General features: G+C 46.6%; 1 protein-coding gene across 1 annotated transcript in view; it reads left to right on the forward strand.

The window, feature by feature from the left end:
* The first annotated feature begins 2212 nt into the window (after positions 1 to 2212).
* LOC120057738 (E3 ubiquitin-protein ligase HECW2-like) overlaps positions 2213 to 16458 on the forward strand; it is a 42786-nt gene continuing 28540 nt past the window's right edge. The window contains exons 1-14 of the mRNA XM_039006217.1: positions 2213 to 2606; positions 4739 to 4846; positions 5772 to 5878; positions 5956 to 6025; positions 6912 to 7081; positions 7476 to 7615; positions 7854 to 7954; positions 8087 to 8946; positions 9778 to 10078; positions 10349 to 10441; positions 11145 to 11295; positions 11540 to 11646; positions 11833 to 11957; positions 12304 to 12489. Coding sequence (XP_038862145.1) covers positions 2213 to 2606; positions 4739 to 4846; positions 5772 to 5878; positions 5956 to 6025; positions 6912 to 7081; positions 7476 to 7615; positions 7854 to 7954; positions 8087 to 8946; positions 9778 to 10078; positions 10349 to 10441; positions 11145 to 11295; positions 11540 to 11646; positions 11833 to 11957; positions 12304 to 12489 — 2913 coding nt within the window. The remainder of the gene's footprint in view (positions 2607 to 4738; positions 4847 to 5771; positions 5879 to 5955; positions 6026 to 6911; positions 7082 to 7475; positions 7616 to 7853; positions 7955 to 8086; positions 8947 to 9777; positions 10079 to 10348; positions 10442 to 11144; positions 11296 to 11539; positions 11647 to 11832; positions 11958 to 12303; positions 12490 to 16458) is intronic.

The raw sequence follows: 16458 nt of genomic DNA on the forward strand, positions 1-16458 counted from the left end.
CTACATAGGCATACAGAGGCCCATTTATCAGCAACCATCACTCCTGTGTTCCAATAGCACGTTGTTATCTAATGCAAGTTTATAATTTTAAGAGGCTAATTGATCATTAGAAAACCCTTTTGCAATTATGTTAGCGCAGCTGAACTGTTCTGATTTAAAGAAGCAATAAAACTGGCCTTTTAGACTAGTTGAGTTTCCGGAGCATCATCATTTGTGGGTTCGATTACAGGCTCAATATGGCCAGAAACAAAGCCCTTTCTTCTGAAACTCGTCAGTCTATTCTTTGTTTCTGAGAAATGAAGGCTATTCCATGCGAGAAATTGCCAAGCACCTGAAGATCTGGTACTACTCCCTTCACAGAACAGCACAAACTGTCTCTAACCAGAATAGAAAGCTTGGGAGGCCCCGGTGCACAACTGAGCAAGAGGACAAGTACATTCATGTCTAGTTTGAGAAACAGATGCCTCAAGTCCTCAACTGACAGCTTCATGAAATAGTACACGCAAAACACCAGTCTCAACGTCAACAGTGAAGAGGCGACCCCGGGATGCTGACTTTCTAGGCAGAATTGCAAAGAAAAAGCCATATCTCAGACTGGCCAATTAAAGATTAAGATGGGGGAAAAGAACAGACACTGGACAGAGGAACTCTGCCTAGAAGGCCAGCATCCCAGAGTCGCCTCTTCATCGCTGACTCTGAAGGCTGTAGACCTGGCTCCTAACATTACGTGTTTTCTTTCAGATAGTTTAGGTGCTTGATTTAGCTCGCACCCCTTAAGCTTGTCAAAAATCGCCTCAATTTACAGAAGAGCTACACTACGATGCAATGGTCTCCAAGCAGCCAGAACAGCATAGTCGGCTAAAATAGTGCTGACCAGCCGACGAGACGAGCCCAGCATAGATCAGCCCAAATCAAAAATGACTTGCGCTAGCATTAGCTCAAATTATACCCAAGCTTCAAAAAGCCTTGGTTGTTGCTCAGCACATCTAAAATAAGCTCCTGTTGGATCATTAAGTCGCATGTCCCCCTTTTCCTACTAAACGGCTGTGGTTCAGAATCCGACAGCCAATCACAGTCCTCCCCACCTTATTTCCCCCAGCGGCCTTTGCTGAATTAGGAGCTTCCAGAGAAGCAGTTACAGCTGCCTTTCTCCACTTGCCTTTTCTGAGGCAGTCAATCTGAGACACACACGCACACCCACACAGATTTCCTGATTTCATTTGGAAGGTTGATTTAAGAAGTAGAGAATGACACGGTGTGTAAATTGGAATGGCTACGTCTAGTACTGCATTGGTGACTGGGTGCTTGACGACTCCCACTGAATTCTTCTGCTGCTCTTATCGTTCGCTACACACTTCAGTCGGAGACTGCCGTCATTGAAGTCATGTGGTGGTGTCAAAATGAGGGGTACTGTACAAAACAAAGTCATCAGTGACTGTATTATCTCTAACCAATCAGAGTATCAAAGCCAATGACGAATTTTCAAAACACTGCTTTACCCACGTGTGGAACCAATCAGACGGTCCTGAATAGATTTCCATTCTAGATATTGTTGAGGAGCTACTCGAATCCAGACTCATTGCGTAGAAGAAAGTAATGCCCATGGGCGTTGCGTAGCGTTTGGGTAGCCAGGCAAGGTGACTGGATCTTTGACAGCAGTGTCCACTACGTTTGCTGTGTGTGTAGGGCATCTGTTAGGAATACTGACGTGCTTGTTTCTGTGTCTTTGTCTGTCTGCCTCTGTCCCTCATTTTCCCCTCCATCTTGCCTTGTTCTCTTCTTTCCTAGCCTCGGTCTCTGTCTTGATCTTTGCTTGTTGGACAGTGTCAATTTGGAGAAGCGGAGTGGACAATGCTGGCTGTGTCTTCAACCTGTCTTTGCTCCTGGATGGCATACTGCACTCAAGACATGCTTCTGTTTTTAAATTGGCCAGAGAGAGAATGGCCAGAACTTTAGGTACAACACACCACAGAGCTTCTATGGAAGGATAAGGTCTGCAGCCTCTACATCAACCACTACTGACACCACCATCGGAAAGCTAAAGCTGTAGCAAGCTACTATAGTTAAGTGGCTGAGGTAGACCATATCTTTGATGCCTAACCCAACCACTAAGACCAAGGGTTTCCGGTTATCTGTGCCCCACCAACACCTTGCCATCTTCCGTCACCCTGCCAAACGTTAAAGTTCCTGCTTTGGTCCCTCTGCAGCCACCATGCGTCCCTCACTCGCGGTCCTTCCCAGGACCCGTAACCATCCCCACACAGCCCACCCCCAAAATGCACACGGATTGTCTGCACACGTGGGGCGGGAGCACCTGTCGGCACCACGGAGGCGCAGCCCACACCTGCGACACACGCTCAGCCCAGAGAACCTGCGGAGCCTGGCGGAGCGAGGCGGTGCCGCCAGGGACACGGCTTCTGTGGTGAGCAGCCCCATGGGTCTCCCGAGGGCCAACAGCGACACAGACCTGGTGACATCGCAGAGCCGCTCGTCGCTGACTGCGTCCACACTGGAGTTCACGCTGGGGAGGGGCCAGAACCTGGTCATCTCCTGGGACATCAAGGAGGAGGTGGACGCCACCGACTGGATCGGCCTGTATCACATCGGTGAGACATTCAGTATATTCATTTCCCAATGGTGTAGTTCATAACGATGAAAGTTTAAAGTAGAACACCTGTACTGGTTGCCCCAGCACGAACATAGTCCAGCACGAACACAACCTGATTCAACCAATAATATAGCCATTGATTTGTAGAATCAGGAGTGTTAGTATCTGCCTAAACAAAAATTAACTGGAGTTGAGAAACATGTCCATTTACTGGTGGAGCATGGAGTCAAAGGTTGAAAGAAATGTTCCACATTCATTGATTATATAACAGTAGTGTTTCTTTGATTAACTAGTAGGACTGGCTGATTCTAGCTAGTTTTGTAGAGTTGAGAATAGCAAGTCTGGTGCAGGAGACTCCAGAGTCCAATATTGAAACTGGAGCTGTTGAAATTCCACAGAAGGGAAGCCTGAGTCAACATAAATACTTCTGACTTGGTGTACTATAAAGGCGCCTGCTTACTAGGTTCTGTTTGCTCCTAGCAGAACTCAGCTAGGTGACTTAAATGTCTGTGCTCATGCTCTGTGCCCATGCTCTCTTAAAAGACCTACGCTTGAAAAACTATAAAAAAGCGGCAATATTACTGTTTGTCCCTCTTGAAAGGCCATAGCAACAACACAGCCAGTATACACTTCCTCAAATAGTCAGAATTAGTCTAAGATTTCTTGATTTAAAATTTGTAAAAAATTGCAGAGGAGTTCTTAGTTGCAAATTTGACATCTAACTACTTTCTCAAGTAAGAAAACGTTCATGAACATTAGTCGTCTCTCGTTGAAGGACAACAAACACTTCATTGAACAATCCCGTCCATAGTTCCCACTCCTACTAGCAGTAGTCCTGTTGACCAATCAACGATGAAGGGGCATAGACTACGGCTACCAAACTTCGACTTGACTCAAGAAAATATGTTATGCAGCCGATAAACAGCCGAACACCAAAATGAACCAAAAACGTCGCACGTATTGTCATAATATATACGCAAACTGTTTTGACTGGGAAACATGCGATAGGCTTTACACGCATGCCATCACCTATACCATATACACCAACATGATAGCCCTGCTTAAGCGGCACACTGCATAAGGCTACTAAGCCTAAATGTTCCCCTGTTGCAGTAAAAGCCAACTTATCTAGCATATTCATATTTGTTCATATTATGAACCACACAAACTACAGTATGACCAATTCGGTTCTATGCAAGTATGCATACCCACTAGAGACATTCAGCCAACAAACTCTATAGTATTTATTTAACAGAAAGCAAGAGCAACCACATTATGGTTGACTCTAATACTCATTTACCGGTTTACCAATTGACTTTTGGACGAGTCAGTTGACTTCTAGAAGCTCCGTGAATCCTCTATCCACCCGCCCTTTGACCTCTCTGGACTTCCCTCCTTTAAGGAAGAAGGATCCCAATGGTTCACTGTAAGGTTAAACTATGAGAGACAGGAGAAAGCAGAGAAAGCATGCAGGGAGGGTGCCAGGCCACGTGGCTATCGATCACGAGGCCATCATGCACTTCATTACTAGCGTCCGGGTCTTAATCCCCCCGGGTGGCCCGTGCTCTCCCACTTTCCACTACTAAGCAGACATTCAATGATATTACCTTACCTCCTCGTCCTCTCTCCCCCCCTCATTGTGCTGCTTCGTGCTCGTTCAGTTCAGCCTGAAATGGTGGTTCATTATTAGGGGGGGCGAAAGTGCTACGTACAGCGGAATTCCCTCCGTTTTAACACCGTGGTAGGTTACAATTTCTTGTCCTTTGTGTTAGAGGTTGTAGAGAATGTATTTTAGGCACTACATTTATGGATTAAAGAAGAATTGTCTGAAGTTAAGTATCTGTCATGGTTATATGACATGAGGCAAACAGACGTGGAACAACAGCTGTGATAAGGCTGCAATGTGGAGCGTAGACAAGTGCTGTTCAATAAACATTTGACCATAACATAATGATATTTGGGGTCAACCATTTTCAAGGTTAGACAATAATCCAGAAGTTTGTCTGTCACTGTCATGTCTTCATAGAACACAACACGCACGCACTCACATTTTAGAGCCATATACTCATTTAGAACCCCACACACATACTGACTGGACTGACAGAGCTTTCTTTCTGTTCGCCGGCCCAGATGAAATCAGCCCATCCAATGTGTGGGACTGTAAGAACCGTGGGGTGAATGGGACCCAGAGAGGACAGATCGTCTGGAGGCTGGAGCCTGGACCTTACTTCATGGACGGTGAGAGGAGAGGAGAGAAAGCATCAGTGGGATTTATACAGTGAGAAATATGATCAAGTATAATGTAGAAACTACGTTTCAAAAGGTCTTTGTAATGAGTGTGGTCCAATGGGACAGGATTAAGAGAGGGGGAGATGCAATACTTAATAATTGACATTGGTTTCATTCCAAATGGCACCCTATTCCCTATGTAGTGCGCAATTTTATTTTTGTACCTTTCGTGATATCCAATTGGTAGTTAGTCGCATTGCTGCAACTCCCATACGGACTCGGGAGAGGCGAAGGTCGAGAGCCTTGCGTCCTCCGAAACACGACCTCGCTTACCCAAACTGCTTCTTGACACTGCTCGCTTAACCCGGAAGCCAGCCACACCAATGTGTCGGAGGAAACGCCGTACAGCTGGCGACCGAAGTCGGCGTGCATCCGCCCGGCCGCCACAAGGAGGCACTAGAGCTTGATGGGACAACGACATCCCAGCCGGCCAAACGCTCCGTAACCTGGACGGCGCTGGGCCAATTGTCACTACAGGTCGAACCCGGATCTGTAGCGATTCCTCTAGCACTGGGATGCAGTGCCTTCGACCGCTGCGCCCCTCGGGAGGCCCCATAGTGCACTACTTTTGCGCAGGGCCTATAGGGAACAACCATAGTGGCATTATTCCATGGGTAACTAATGGGAAGGGAATTACACTGCAATTACACAGTATACTACTTTTAATTGAATTGTTAATTCTATAATGCATGCAAACACAAGTAACTGTGAGCAAGATTTGTACGTTTTTGCATTACTCCACGTACATACTTCCCTGTTACATAAGAATATTACAAGTCCCGTCTCATAATTGAGGCGCAGCCAGTCAAAGAGTGGGTGAAGAGAGAAACGAGGGATGGTGTTCATGTCATGCATCTCTCTGTTTTCCCTCTAGCTGAGACCAAGATCTGCTTCAAGTACTACCACGGCGTCAGTGGAGCCCTGAGAGCAACCACCCCCTGCATCACTGTGAAGAACCCCGGAGTCCTGGTGTGTCTGTCTGTGTGTTTTTATGGTTTGTTGTGTGTGTGTGTGTCTGTGTGTGTGTTTTTTACATTCAACTTCTCTGTGTCTCTCAGGGAGAAGGTCAAAGTGAGGGGCAGTCATCCACAGATCATCCTCGCAAACTAGTCAGCTTTACTTTGACAGGTGAGGTGTGGTTTGGTTAAAACCAGGAAGATGTCCTCATTGACTCTGACTTGGAAAAGGTGCCCTCTGTAGTTCTGATTCAAATGATTTAAATAGAAGAGCGTCAGTTTTCCGTTATTGATTAACTCATTATTATAATCTACTACTTCTTTATTTGACCTTTTATTCCTCCTTACATGTATTATTGCCACTTGAAAATAAGTTTGCATTGCTCCTAACATCCGACATGCAAGCAGTTATACAGTCAGCCTCAATCATTGACTAAAGTTTCTTCCAATTGGCCTCAAAGCACTGATTTCTATCACAAAAGTAGAACCGAATGAATGTGTATGTCTGTCATCCTTCCCTTGCAATGAACCTCTGGCAACTAGTGAAAAGGCAAAACGTTTCTGCAACTCTTCGTTTGCAATGTTAGTTCAAATGGTAAGCTGCGCTTTGGTTTCCCTGGCTTGTGACATGAACAATTGGACTTGGCAAAACTGTAGTTGCAGATAAAAGCCTTTATTGATACGGCTTGACGTGTCCATTTTGGAAGGTTAAATAACGAGGTAAATAAGTCGGCTGTTGCCAATGCGTTGCAGTTTCAACATACGTTCATGGTCTCCATGTGTTTGATACTATTCCATTCCAGACATTGCAATGAGCCCGTCCACCTATATCTCCACCCAATAGCCTCCAATTTTAGTTTTGTCAAAGCCTCAGATGACGATGGTCAGTGAAGCAGGACCCGGGGCTGTACTGTATGTAGTGGTTCTCAGAGTAGGACTTCCATGTAGTCTTATTCATTGTGAGCGAAAAAGCTCAACTGATCCTGGGTCAGCGCTCCTACTCGGAGACTCTTGACATGTACAGCCCCTGATTTTAATGACGGTTTTCCTCTGTGTAGATATGCATGCGGTGGGGCTGAAGAAGGGTATGTTCTTCAACCCGGATCCCTACCTGAAGATGTCCATCCACCCTGGGAAGAGGAGCGGCTTCCCCACCTTCAGCCACCACGGACAGGAGAGACGCTCCGCCATCATCGCCAACACCACCAACCCTAAGTGGCGAGGAGAGGTGATCTATATACATGCATGTGCGCACGCACGCACACACACACACACACCCACACGTGCACAGACATACACACAAACGTGCACACTCACTCCACTCATAGATCACTGGTTCACTCACTATATGTGTTCCCTATTATTTACAATATTGTAACGATTAAACGTTTGAAATCAATATGGCTGATGAGTCTAGCTAAATATAGTTCATGGGGAGCCGAGCGAGCCTTTCCCGCTAGGCTTCTCCTTGCTCAGATTGTCGTGGTGTTGCACTTCAGGTTTCCAATTAAGTTGCTGTCCAAATTAAATTGTTGCTCATCCTCTGATCACCGCAAATCACTTTCACATAGAAAGGTCAGATGGTGCTTAGCGAACCAGTCTGTGTCTCCCTCTCTCTGTAGAAATACACTTTTGTAGCACTGATGACAGACATTCTGAACATCGAGGTGAAGGATAAGTTTTCTAAAAGCCGACCAATCATCAAGCGCTTCCTGGGTCAGCTGACCATCCCAGTGCAGAGGCTGATTGAGAAAATACCTGGGTAGGTGACCTGGAAAATGGACACACACACACACACACACACACACACACACACACACACAATGTGCTTTAAAACAAACAAACAATTTATACACACTCAAAGACATACGTGTTCTTAATGATGCTCATTTAGACCCATGCTCATAATTATTGATTGTTCGCTATGCTTTATCATTGCGTGTTAACTATAGTTGAGTAATTGCATTTGGTTGTTTGTTTGTCTGTCCGTCTATCCTCAGTCTCCAGCCTCTGAGCTTCTCTCTGTGTCGACGGTTGCCCACTGAGCATGTGAGTGGCCAGATGCAGTTCAGGGTGGAGCTCACATCCACTGGACCTGACGGTGAGGGCCATTGCCTGTAATTTATTGTGTTTGTAAACAACAATACCTAATTAAAGTACACACTGCTGAATTGTAATGGAATAAAAATCAAGGTGTTACAAAATTATGAATCTTGATCTCGTTCATGCTCAGGGGCCTCTCCAGACTCTATCATCGGTGTGCCCAATAACGGGGCCCCTGGGACTCCGTCAGATGACGAGGATCTTCCCCACCTACTCCCGGGGGTGGTCACTGGAGGCCCCTCCCCTACTGGATCCCTGGGCTCACAGAGGTCCTGGGAAGGCGGGGCCACAGCCTATCCAGTCCCAGACTACAGGGACTTTAGCGGTACAGAGGGCAGAACCACAGAGGGTGAATCCTACTCTGGCCCTCTACGGTTGCAGAGGTCCCTGAGCGAAGGCCTGGACGCCATCGAGGCCCCCAAGGGCCCCGGAGAGAGGCCCTTGGGCGCCGCCTCACCGAAGCTGCGCTCTAGCTTTCCCACTCACACACGTCTCAGTGCCATGCTGCACATTGACTCAGACGAAGATGAGGAGCGCTCGGGGCCCACTGAAATTTACCCGGTACCCGGGTCCCCCCTGCTGCTCAACGGGGGTCCCGAGGGGCCTGAAGAAGAAGACGTTGTCCCAGAGCTACAGCAGGATCCTGACCCTGAGCAGCTGGAACCCAGGGTGGCGGGAGATGAACAGCTGGTGGTAACGGGGGAAGATTGTGCCCCTGGTGGTGAATCCAATGTGGCCCCTGAGTTAGACCTGGGCCTCGACTTCGAGGACTCCTCAGAGCCTGATGTTTTCTCGGAGGTGGAGGAAGTTCCTTTCTTCTCAGAGGCGCTGTCCCAGAGTCTTTTGGCTGTGGGCCTGGAGGGGCCAGAGGAGGGCCAGGGGCCCGCTGACAACGCCTCGTCGCCGATTGACACCTGCTCCATGGCAATTGCCCCACTGACAGTCTTCTCTTCCTCAGAGAGTTGCCCAATCACAATGTCCACGGCTGAGGTGAGTGACTGGTGGTAAAGTGAGTAGATCTTACCTGTGGTTAAAAGTTCTCTATGCAGTACATAAAATAGCCTGTAATATATCTGTAGTAGTAAGTCAAGGAACAATCACGGAAACCCAGAACTAAAATCTTGCGTGATTGTGTCAGATGCTCGATTAAATTCGACACGTTAGAAAATATGCTAGAATGAGGAGTGGAAGAAGGGCGGTAGCTCTCTTTGCAAGTTACAGGCAATTCTATGGGCCAAATGTCCCCCTCCCCATCTGATATTCGAAAGATTGATGAAAAATATTCTCACCGGAACAAAGTTCCTCGTTAGACTGTCTGTTGACTGATGCTAGGATACCAGTTATGTGTGTCTGTCCATGAGACATTTAGTAAAGGAATAATTCAGGATTTAAAGCTATAAAGTTGCTTGCTCACTGAGCGGTCTTCCTGTTTCAGGATTGGTTCTCATTCTGAGGTTGAAAACAGAGTTAATATAACACGACATCAAACAATGTTTCTAGCCAGAACCTTACCTTGTTTCAGCAAACAAAATCCTCACAAAGTAAGGTGTCAAAAATAAAAAGCTGCCGTTTTAAAAGAATGAACCACAACCCGCCAGTGGGTCCTAACCAGAGATCTGGTAGTGGTTAAAAAAAGGTGGGTGAACAAGAACGCCTTTCGAGATGATGCTGGCAGGTAGCGCAAATACTAACAATGTCATTTTAGTGTTATAGGCGCACAAACGTTATTCACCAAAGCAAATAAGGTGTGTTAACATCATTTATTAATGCTCCACTACATCCCTAGTCCTGACCATCATTTGGGAAACACCGTCTTTGCAGGAGGCAGAGGAGAGGGCAGTAGCTGCCATTGACCCAGGGGGAGACTCCTTCACTGACACTCCACCCACCCACCAGCATGTAGACGACGAGGGGGGCGGGCATACATCAGCCAATGAGGTTGAAGGAGACACTCCGTCTGCCAATGAGCTGGAGCCAGGGGAGGAGATTAGTGAGCGGATGTGGAGCTTTCAAGTATCTGGGGATGTTCCCCAGGATGAGGAGGGGGAGGAGCCAAGACCCGCAGGGGCGGCGGTATCTGTTGATTCAGATGCAGTTGCCATGGAGACAGATGGAGAGGACGGTGTGTAACTACCATTTTTAAAATAATTTCTTTATGCTTTATTTTACAGTCCAATATTTACCTTGTAGTATCTTAGAAATTACCTGATGAAATTATAACTACATTATATTACTATTTTGCTTCCGTGGGATTCATCAAAGCATCCACGTACACCCCTACTTGAAATGATCATTAAATATGATTAATTCATTAATCCAGTCATGTAGAAACTAATAGTGAATTACTATAAAAAGGCTCATGTGCTCTAACTTTTCCTGAATGTATCGTCAGGTGCTCAAGTGAATGGTCACCCCGTGCACTGCCTCCCCTCAGTGCGTCATGACATTCACCGATACCAACGAGTGGACGAACCGTTACCTCCTAGTAAGTGTCTGTCTGTACATACTATATCTGTATGTATTTGAGGCGAAGGAAGATGACAAAAAGGAGAGAAAGAAGGCTGCTTGATACAATGTGTATATTTGGCTCCATAGAGGCTGATAGAGGGGACTTCTTTGTATATGTGCCTTAATGGCTTCTTTGACTATTACTTCTATAAGTATGTAGACAAACTGAAAGGGTGCATACCGCCACCTGGAGTGTATTGTCTGAACATGTATAAAACCAAGGTTGGAAATTTACTGCCACATGCAGTTATGGAATGTTTGCTGAGGAGTATAATTCGTTGGCTGATCCTTTCCTTATGACCTGCATATCTACTTCAAAATGGTGACAGTTCTCAATGGCACTGCCCATGCTAAAACACACTTTGTGTCATTAGAGCTGTCTATCTAAATCTATGACTTGTCCTACATTTCTAACGGTTATATACACAATGGTATACTATTTGATATACTGTATGTTTATGCTATTCGAGGTGTCATGGTTCTGTCAGAATGCATCTGCATGTCAACCATGTGTGAATTTAGTTTGACTGTGGCTGTCTCCCAAATGGCACCCTATTCCCTACGGGCTTTGGTCAAAAGTAGTGCACTATACAGGAACTAGGGTGCCATTTGGGATATAGCCTCTGTCTCATGTTAAGTGTGTGTTTGCGAATGTAAAGCCATGCGTTTGTTCTCCTCAGACTGGGAGGCGAGGATCGATAGTCACGGTCGTATTTTCTTTGTCGATCACGTGAACCGGACCACCACGTGGCAGCGCCCCACCGGACCCCCCGCTCCCCAGGGCCTGACCCGCTCCAGCTCCATCCAACAGATGGAGCAGCTCAACCGCAGGTCTGTATCGTGTAGAGGCGCACACACCCACACGTACATACACACCATGCGCTCATATACACGCACACTCGCACACATATATGTACGTATACACTCACACCTTCTCTCTCCCTCACACGCTCATGTGCACACACACTTTTGTAACTTCCATCCTCTACATTTCCTCTCTCTCCTTAACCCTTCACACCCCTTCCTCTCTTTCTCACACTGTCCTTCTTTCCCTCTTACTATTTCTGTCTGTCAGATATCAGAGCATCAGGAGGACGATGACCAGTGAGAGGTCTGAGGAGAACACAGTTGACCTCCCGCCAGAGCCCACAGAGAGTGACTTTCTTCCCCAGACTATCCCTGGTGTGCTTGTGCACTAACATACATACACACACGCACTGATAACACTCACGAGGTATGCACACATACGTGCGCGCATACAAGCGCACGCACAGACACACACACACACACACACACACACACACACACACACACACATCCTTCCCAACATATATTTATCTCTAACAGTTTTTGTTTTGTCTCTTGTAGAGTACAGGAGAGAGAGCGCAGTGGGTCACACCAGCTCTCGGTCGCGTCTCTCTCTGCTACTCCAGTCTCCAAGTGCAAAGTTCCTGTGCAGCCCAGACTTCTTCACCGTGCTGCATTCTAACCCTGTGAGTCTGGCTGCATAGGCGCTCAACTCTCACATTTCACCTTATGGATCACCTTTGGTCCCTCAAGGTCCCCCTTACCATGTCATATCTCTCAGTAGTTGATAATAATCTGCAAAGGTGTGTATGGTAAGGAAAGAGCTTCTTGGAATGAAATGCTCTTTTCTAGTTTACTTCAAATGTTGCCTTCATCAGGTTAATTGATATATAAATACGAGCTATGCTACCTGGGTTTTCATTCATCAATCTCCCTTAATGTGTTTGCTCAAGGTAATAACCCCATTTACAGAAGAGCCCAGCATTTAATGTCCCTCTGATGTCCTCATCAGTCTCTTCCCTCCCTCCCCAGAGTGCCTACAGCATGTTTACGAGCAACACCTGCCTGAAGCACATGATCAGTAAGGTGCGTCGGGATGCCCACCACTATGAGCGTTACCAGCACAACCGGGACCTGGTGGCCTTCCTCAACATGTTCACCAACAACCAGCTGGAGCTACCCAGGGGTTGGGAGATGAAGCATGACCAGACCGGCAAGGTCTGGATCAGTGTGTGGTGGGGGGTGGGGGGTGTATGTGTGAAGTGGTATGTGTGAAGTGGGGTTGGGTGTAAGAGCAGGGGTGTGTGTGGATATACAGTACCAGTCAAAAGTTTGGACACCTACTCATTCCAGGGTTTTTATTTATTTGTATTATTTTCTATATTGTAGAATAGTAGTGAGGACATCGAAACTATGAAATAGCACATATGGAATCATGTAGCAACCCAAATCAATATATTTTAGATTCTTCAAAGTAGACACCTTTTTTCCTTGATGATAGTTTTGCGCACACTTGGCATTCTCTCAACCAGCATGTGTGCCTTGTTAAAAGTTAATTTGGGGAATTTCTTCAGTGCAGTGCAGTGATGCCTAACAAATTACACAACATATACCCAATGCACACAAATCTAAGTAGGAATGAATTAAGGCTATATAATATGGATGAGCAATGTCAGAGCGGAACGGACTAAGATTCAGTAGAATAGTATAGAATACTATATATACATATGAGATGAGTAATTCCAGATATGTAAACATTATTAAAGTGACTAGTGTTCTATTCCTTAAAATGGCCAGTGATTTCTAGTCTATGCCTATAGGCAACAGCCTCTAATGTGCTAGTGATGGCTGTTTAACAGTCTGATGGCCTTGAAATGGAAGCTGTTTTTCAGTCTCACGGTCCCAGCTTTTATGCACCTGTACTGACCTCGCCTTCTGGATGATAGCGGGGTGAACAGGCAGTGGCTCGGGTGTCCTTGATGATCTTTTTGGCCTTCCTGTGACATTGGGTCCTGGAGGGTGGGTATTTTGCCCCCGGTAATGCATTGGGCAGACCATACCACCCTCTGGAGAGCTTTGCGGTTGTGGGTGGTGCAGTTGCCGTACCAGGCGGTGATACAGCCCGACAGGATGCTTTCAATTGTGCATCTGTAAAAGTTTTAGGTGACAAGCCAAATTTATTTAGCTTCCTGAGGTTTAAGAGGCTGTTGCGCCTTCTTCACCACACTGACTGTGTGGGTGGACCATTTCAGTTTGTCAGTGATGTTTACGCCAAGGAACTTGAAGCTTTCCACCTTCTCCATTGCAGTCCCGTCGATGTAGGAAAGGGGGTGCTCCCTCTGCTGCTTCCTGAAGTCCACAATCATCTTGCTTTGTTGACGTTGAGTGAGAGGCTGTTTTCCAGGCACACACTCCCGAGCCCTCACCTCCTCCCTGTAGGCTGTCTCGTCATCATTGTTAATCAAGCCTACTACTGTTGTCGTGTGCAAACTTTATGATTGAGTTGGAGGCGTGCTTGGCCACGCAGTCATGGGTGAACAGGGAGTACAGGAGGGGGCTGAGCATGCACCCTTGTGGGGCCCCTGTGTTGAGGATCAGCGGAGTGGAGGTGATGTTTCCTAACTTCTCCACCGGGGGCGGCCCGTTAGGAAGTCCAGGACCCAGTTGCACAGGGTGGGGTTCAGACCCAGGGTCTCGAGCTTAATGATGAGCTTGGAGGGTGCTATGGTGTTGAACGCTGAGCTATAGTCAATAAACAGCATTCTTACATAGGTATTCCTGTTGTCCAGATGGGATAGGGCAGTGTGCAGAGTGATGGCGATTGCATCGTCTGTGGATCTATTGGGGCGGTAAGCAAATTGAAGTGGGTGTAGGGTGGCAGGTAATGTAGAGGTGATATAATCCTTGACTAGTCTCTCAAAGCACTTCATGATGACAGCGGTGAGTGCTATGGGGCGATAGTCATTAAGTTACCTTTGCCTTCTTGGGTACAGGAACAATGGTGGCCATCTTGAAGCATGTGAGGACAGCAGACTGGGATGGGGAGAGATTGAATATGTCCGTAAACACTCCAGCCAGCTGGTCTGCGCATGCTTTGAGGACGCAGCTAAATGTTTTACTCACATCTGCCACAGAGAAGAAGAGCCCACAGCCCTTTGTAGCGGGCCACGTCGGTGGCACTGTTATCCTCAAAGCATGCGAAGAACATGTTTAGCCTATCCAGAAGCAAGACGTCGGTTTCGGCGACGTGGGTGGTTTTCCTTTTGTAGTCCCTGATTGTCTGTAGTCCCTGCTACATACGTCTCGGGTCTGAGCCGTTAAATTGCGACTCCACTTTATCTCTATACTGACGTTTAGCTTGTTTGGTTGCCTTGCGGAGTGAATAACTACACTGTTTATATTCTGCCATATTACCTGTCGCCTTGCCATGGTTAAATGCGGTGGTTCACGCTTTCAGTTTTGCATGAATGCTACCATCTATCCACGGTTTCTGGTTAGGGTAGGTTTTAATAGTCATAGTGGGTACTACATCTCCTATACACTTCCTTATAAACTCAGTCACCGTATCTGTGTATGCGTCTAGATTATTTTCTCTCAAGCTACCCGGAACATATCCCAGTCCACGTGATCAAAACAATCCTGAAGCATAGATTCCGATTGGTCAGACCAGCGTTGAATAGTACGAAGCATGGGCACTTCCTGTTTGAGTTTCTGTCTATTGGACTGGAGGAGCAAGATAGCTGTGGACAGATTTGCCGAAAAGAGGGCGGGGAAGGGCCTTTTAAGCATTCAGGAAGTTTGAATAGCAATGGTTGAGAGTCTTAGTAGCTCAGGTAGGACAGTCAGCATGTTGATAGAACCTTGGCAGCCTAGTCCTCAGATTTGCTTTGTTAAAATCCGCAGCTACAATAAATGCAGCCTCGGGGTATGTGGTTTCCAGTTTGCATGAAGTTCTTTGAGGGCCGTCGAGGTTTTGGTTTGAGGTGGGATGTAAACGGCCATGGCGGAGGAGAATTCTCTTGGGAGATAATATGGTCAACATTTAATTGTGAGGTATTCTAGGTTGGGTGAACAAAGGGACTTGAGTTCCTGTATGTTCCTAGAATTACACCATGAGTCATTAATCATGAAACACACCCCTCTGCCCTTCTGCTTCCCAAAGATATGTATCCCTGTCTGTGCGATGTACTGAGAATCCTGCAGGCTTTACGGACTCCGACAGTGTCCCGAGAGAGCCATGTTTCCGTGAAACAAAGTATGTTACAGGCCCCAATGTCTCTCTGGAAAGAAATCCTTGCTCTAAGCTCAACTTTTTTTATCCAAAGACTGAACATTAGCGAGTAAAATACTCAGAAGTGGTGGGTGGTGTGCACGCCTCCTAGGTCGAACCAGCAGGCCGCCTCGAGTGCCTCTCCTCCGCCGGCAATGTTTTGGGTCGGCCTCTGGAATAAGTTAAATTGCTCTGGGGAGAGTGAACAAAGGATCTGCTCCAGGGAAGTCGTAATACTGGTAGTTCTGGTGAGTTATCGGTGCTCTAATATCCAATAGTTCTTCCCGGCTGTATGTAATGACAAAACATTTCCTGAGCTAATAATATAAAAATAATACATAACACAAAATAATGCAGTTTCCTAAGAGCTAATCGTGATGCTGCCATCTCCATCAGCGCCATCTTCGTCGAGCAGTCCATCATTACTTTGAGACATGAAGGTCAGTCAATCCGGAAAATTTCAAGACCTTTGACATTTTCTTCAAGTGCAGTCGCAAAAACCATCAAGCTCTATGATGAAACTGGCTCTCATTAGGACCGCCAAAGGAAAGGAAGACCCAGAGTTACCTCTGCTGCAGAGGATAACTTCATTAGAGTTACCAGCCTCAGAATTTGCAGCCCAAATGAACTCTGAAGAATTTATCTCAACATCAACTGTTCAGAGGAGACTGCGTGAATTGGGCCTTCATGGTTGAATTGCTGCAAAGAAACCACTACTAAAGGATACCAGTAAGACCAGACTTGCTTGGTTCAAAAAACACGAGCAATGGACATTACACCCGTGGAAATCTGTCCTTTTGGTCTGAGTCCAGATTTGAAATATTTGGTTCCCACCGCCGTGTCTTTGTGAGATGCCGAGTAGGTGAACGGATGATCTCCACATGTTTGGTTCCCACCGCGAAGCATGGAGGTGTGGG

This window comes from Salvelinus namaycush, chromosome 13 (genome assembly GCF_016432855.1).
Source record: "Salvelinus namaycush isolate Seneca chromosome 13, SaNama_1.0, whole genome shotgun sequence".
NCBI lineage: Eukaryota > Metazoa > Chordata > Actinopteri > Salmoniformes > Salmonidae > Salvelinus > Salvelinus namaycush.